This window comes from Symphalangus syndactylus, chromosome 17, assembly GCF_028878055.3.
Source record: "Symphalangus syndactylus isolate Jambi chromosome 17, NHGRI_mSymSyn1-v2.1_pri, whole genome shotgun sequence".
Classification (NCBI taxonomy): domain Eukaryota; kingdom Metazoa; phylum Chordata; class Mammalia; order Primates; family Hylobatidae; genus Symphalangus; species Symphalangus syndactylus.
In genome coordinates this window covers 34746941-34750088 of record NC_072439.2, presented here as the reverse complement: position 1 = coordinate 34750088, position 3148 = coordinate 34746941, and the positions used below count along the sequence as shown (strand labels likewise).

Below are 3148 nucleotides of genomic sequence, written 5' to 3'. Positions count from 1 at the left end.
GAATGGGAGTCATCCACTCTGTGGTGAAGCAGAAGTTTAGGCAGATGAGGGTGTAGAGGAAGAGGATGGAGAGAAGACAAGAGGTTACAGGATGAGACGCTGGGAGCACAGAGTGTAGTCCAAAAATGTGCTGGGAAAGGAACAGGGAACTTGGAGAACTAGGAGAGGGCAGGGTCCTGGAAAGTTAGTGAGGAGAAGTTTCTAGAAGGGGTAATTGTGTCCAGTTCTACAGAGGCCGTCACAGGATTTGTTGATGTTTGTGACTCTTTGGAGAGCAGTTGTGGAGGCTGGATGGGTGCAGATGGTAGACTGTAGGGGCATGAGGTATGCACAGGAGCTGAGGGGCATGGGGCAGTGCATTGGTGAGGTGGGGGCAGTGGCGAGGAGGGTCAGGACTTTGCAGAGGATGTTTTGGGTTGTGGAGACATGAGCAGGTTTGTAAGCTTAGATGGATGAGAGGTTTAAACTCAAAGGGATAGGGTAACTAAGAAAGAAGCCCGGTAGAGTGGGGGCATCCTGCCTCTCTTCCTGAGCCCAGCAAAGCCACCACGGAGTCAGACTTGGGACACAACGCGTTAATGCACGAATTTGAGGAGCTGAAAGATGGTTTTGGGATACGGCCTCTCCCACAGCCCAGCCTGGAATTCAGGCACCCTCATCATTAGGGCCTCATGACATCATTGGCTCTAGGGATTAGGTTTTTCAGATAGTTTGATTCCTTTCGATGCTTTGTCCAGATTCTTCCAGATTTTATGGCCCAGTTTGGCAAGTTTTCCCTCTGAGGTGGTTGCTGAGGAGTGTTGGGAGGGAAATGTCAAGTTAAGGCTGGTTCCCTTCCACCCTCTCCCCTCCACCCCAGCAACAGCCTTTCATAGGGCTGGCCATCAATGCTTCATTTGACTCACACTTACATTTAGTTCTTGTTCCTCCACAGCCTCCTTTCTCCTTCTCACCCCACCGATTTCCGCCCAAGTAGCTCCCAGCCCCCTTCCTTTTCCTGCTTAATACCTACCCAGGGAAGGCTTCCCCCTTCCCTGGCTCATACCAGCCCTGGGAGCCAGTTCTGTAGTCTCTTCTAATTGGAGCTTAACATTTTTGAAATTGTCCTCTTGGGATATAGGCTTTTGACTCTTTGCTCTTTTGACAGCATTCTCTTTGGAAACCAACTCTTCTTTGGAGATGAAGGGCTCCTTAGAGAGGTCTTCATTGGAAACATGGTCCTTTTTAGGGTGGCTGCTAGGGGTGACCTGGGCAGCTGGAACCAGGAAGATAAAGGCAATGGGGGGCGGAGTGAGAGCACATGGTGAGAAGCAGTCAGCCATCCTATGTCATGTCCCTTAACATGTGGAGGCTATCAGGGTTGAGTCATTGCCTAATTAACGTACAAGTAGGACTGAGGTCCCATACCAGAATCCAAATCTATGAGCACCTGAAAGGCACATGTCTGATTTTGAATGCCATTGATTAGGAATTCCACTTTCCCCAGCAAATTTACCTTCCCAATGAGAAGAGATTAACTTTGCAAACATAGGTCCCATTGTCTGGCCCATTGGAGGAGTTCAGTAAATATTGTTTTTTTTTTTTCTTCTTCTGAGTTCTGGGTATTGCTTGAATCTGCCTTCTCTGGCTTCTCCAAGGTAGATTGGGGGAAGTTAGCCTGAGATTAAACCATATCTACGGATAACACATCAAGCAGAATCCTGCAGTGTTCATGGTTTCTGGGCTGTGGCAGTGGGGAGCCTGGAATGGATGAGCCACTCCAACATCCTCACCTCCATGAGCTGAAACCCTTTACCTGCTAGCACTTGGGTGTGAGCTGTAGTCCCCACTCCTATCTCCAATGACTAGCCAGCAAAAAGGGCTGTTCAAATGATTCCTGGCCCTCACATCTTGGCCAATTAGTGCAGCAGGGAGGATTAAGGTTCAATACTAGGAGGGCTTATCTTTGCTCCACTTCTTTCCCAGAGGGAGAATTCATCATTTACTGGACAATCTTTTACCACCACTGACTTACTCTAAAGGATGCCAGCATGAGACTTACAGGCATCTGCAGGCTGAGTCTCCGAGTGAATTTCACCTTCTGGCTCTGAAAAAGAAGAGGTTAAAGTCTTCAGAGGTCTCAAGACAGTTAACATACAAGTTGTTCCCTCTGTAACCCCTCCTGCCCCAGCATTCTCAATCTTCCTTACCCTGCTTTACATCCTCCTTAGCATTTCAAACATACTTTGTAATTTACTTAATATGTTTATTGTTTGTTACTTTCTCTTAGAATGTAATTTCAATGATGACTGAGTGTCTATTCTATTCGTGTTTCCAAGTGCTTAGAACTATGTGTCTGGCACAGAGTTAGTGCTCAGTAAGTAGCTATGGAATGAATGTGTGTGTACATATTGTACAGAGGGAGGCACGGAAGTCGAAAGAAAGGTAGTGACTCTGCCTGGGTTATCCAGCATCACCAGAGACTGGAATCTGATCTGAACCTCCATTGACCCACAGTGCATCCTGATTTGGCCCCTCTGGCTCCAGCTCCAGGCTTTCTAGGTTGCAGAATTCCCGGGATCGTATGCCCTAGTCCCTCACCTCCATACCTAGGTCATCCCAGGTGTGAACTTTTGGTTCTGCAGCTTTCCACCTCTCCACACAGCATATTACAAGGATTAAGGAAGGCCCTTTCTAGTGCTGAGGTCTCTCCAGCTGACAGCTCAATAACCTTTAGGGGACCGGGAGGTGTGGAAGGAGGCCAGATTCACCATCAAGGATGGCGAGAGAGGTGGAGGCTAGGCTGGCCAGCAGCAGGACCGTGAAGAACTTCATGGTGGAGCTGTAGCAGGATCAGTTTTTCCTGGGGGAGGCTGCTTAGAGTTGCTGAAGATGCAGCCTGGCAGGGGCTTTATTTATTTTGGGGTAGGGATGGACTCTGGGGAAACTGGACCTGGGAACATACTAGGTTTCCCCTCCTGGGTTTCCCATTCTGAATAGGTTTGTTTTTGGGAACTGGAGTTTCTGGGAAACCGGTTAACTGGAAAGTAAGGCCCCCAGCCTTCCCCCTGGCTCGGACCATGCCGAAGGTGTGTCGGCTCCAGGCTTCATCCACAGAAGTCCTTGGAGTAAGGACATGGGTGTGAGTTTCCCTCTTTCATGCTACTCA

The 3148-nt window shown here is 48.7% G+C and overlaps 1 protein-coding gene across 1 annotated transcript; it reads right to left on the bottom strand.

Annotated features, from left to right (window-relative positions):
- Positions 1-686: 686 nt before the first annotated feature.
- LOC129465204 (glycosylation-dependent cell adhesion molecule 1-like) lies at positions 687-2814 on the bottom strand. The gene is made up of 4 exons (XM_055246948.1): positions 2751-2814; positions 2042-2086; positions 1046-1255; positions 687-790 (listed from the first exon to the last, which is right to left on the bottom strand). Exons 1-4 carry the CDS (start codon positions 2812-2814, stop codon positions 687-689), a joined length of 423 nt encoding a protein of 140 aa, XP_055102923.1.
- Positions 2815-3148: the final 334 nt, after the last annotated feature.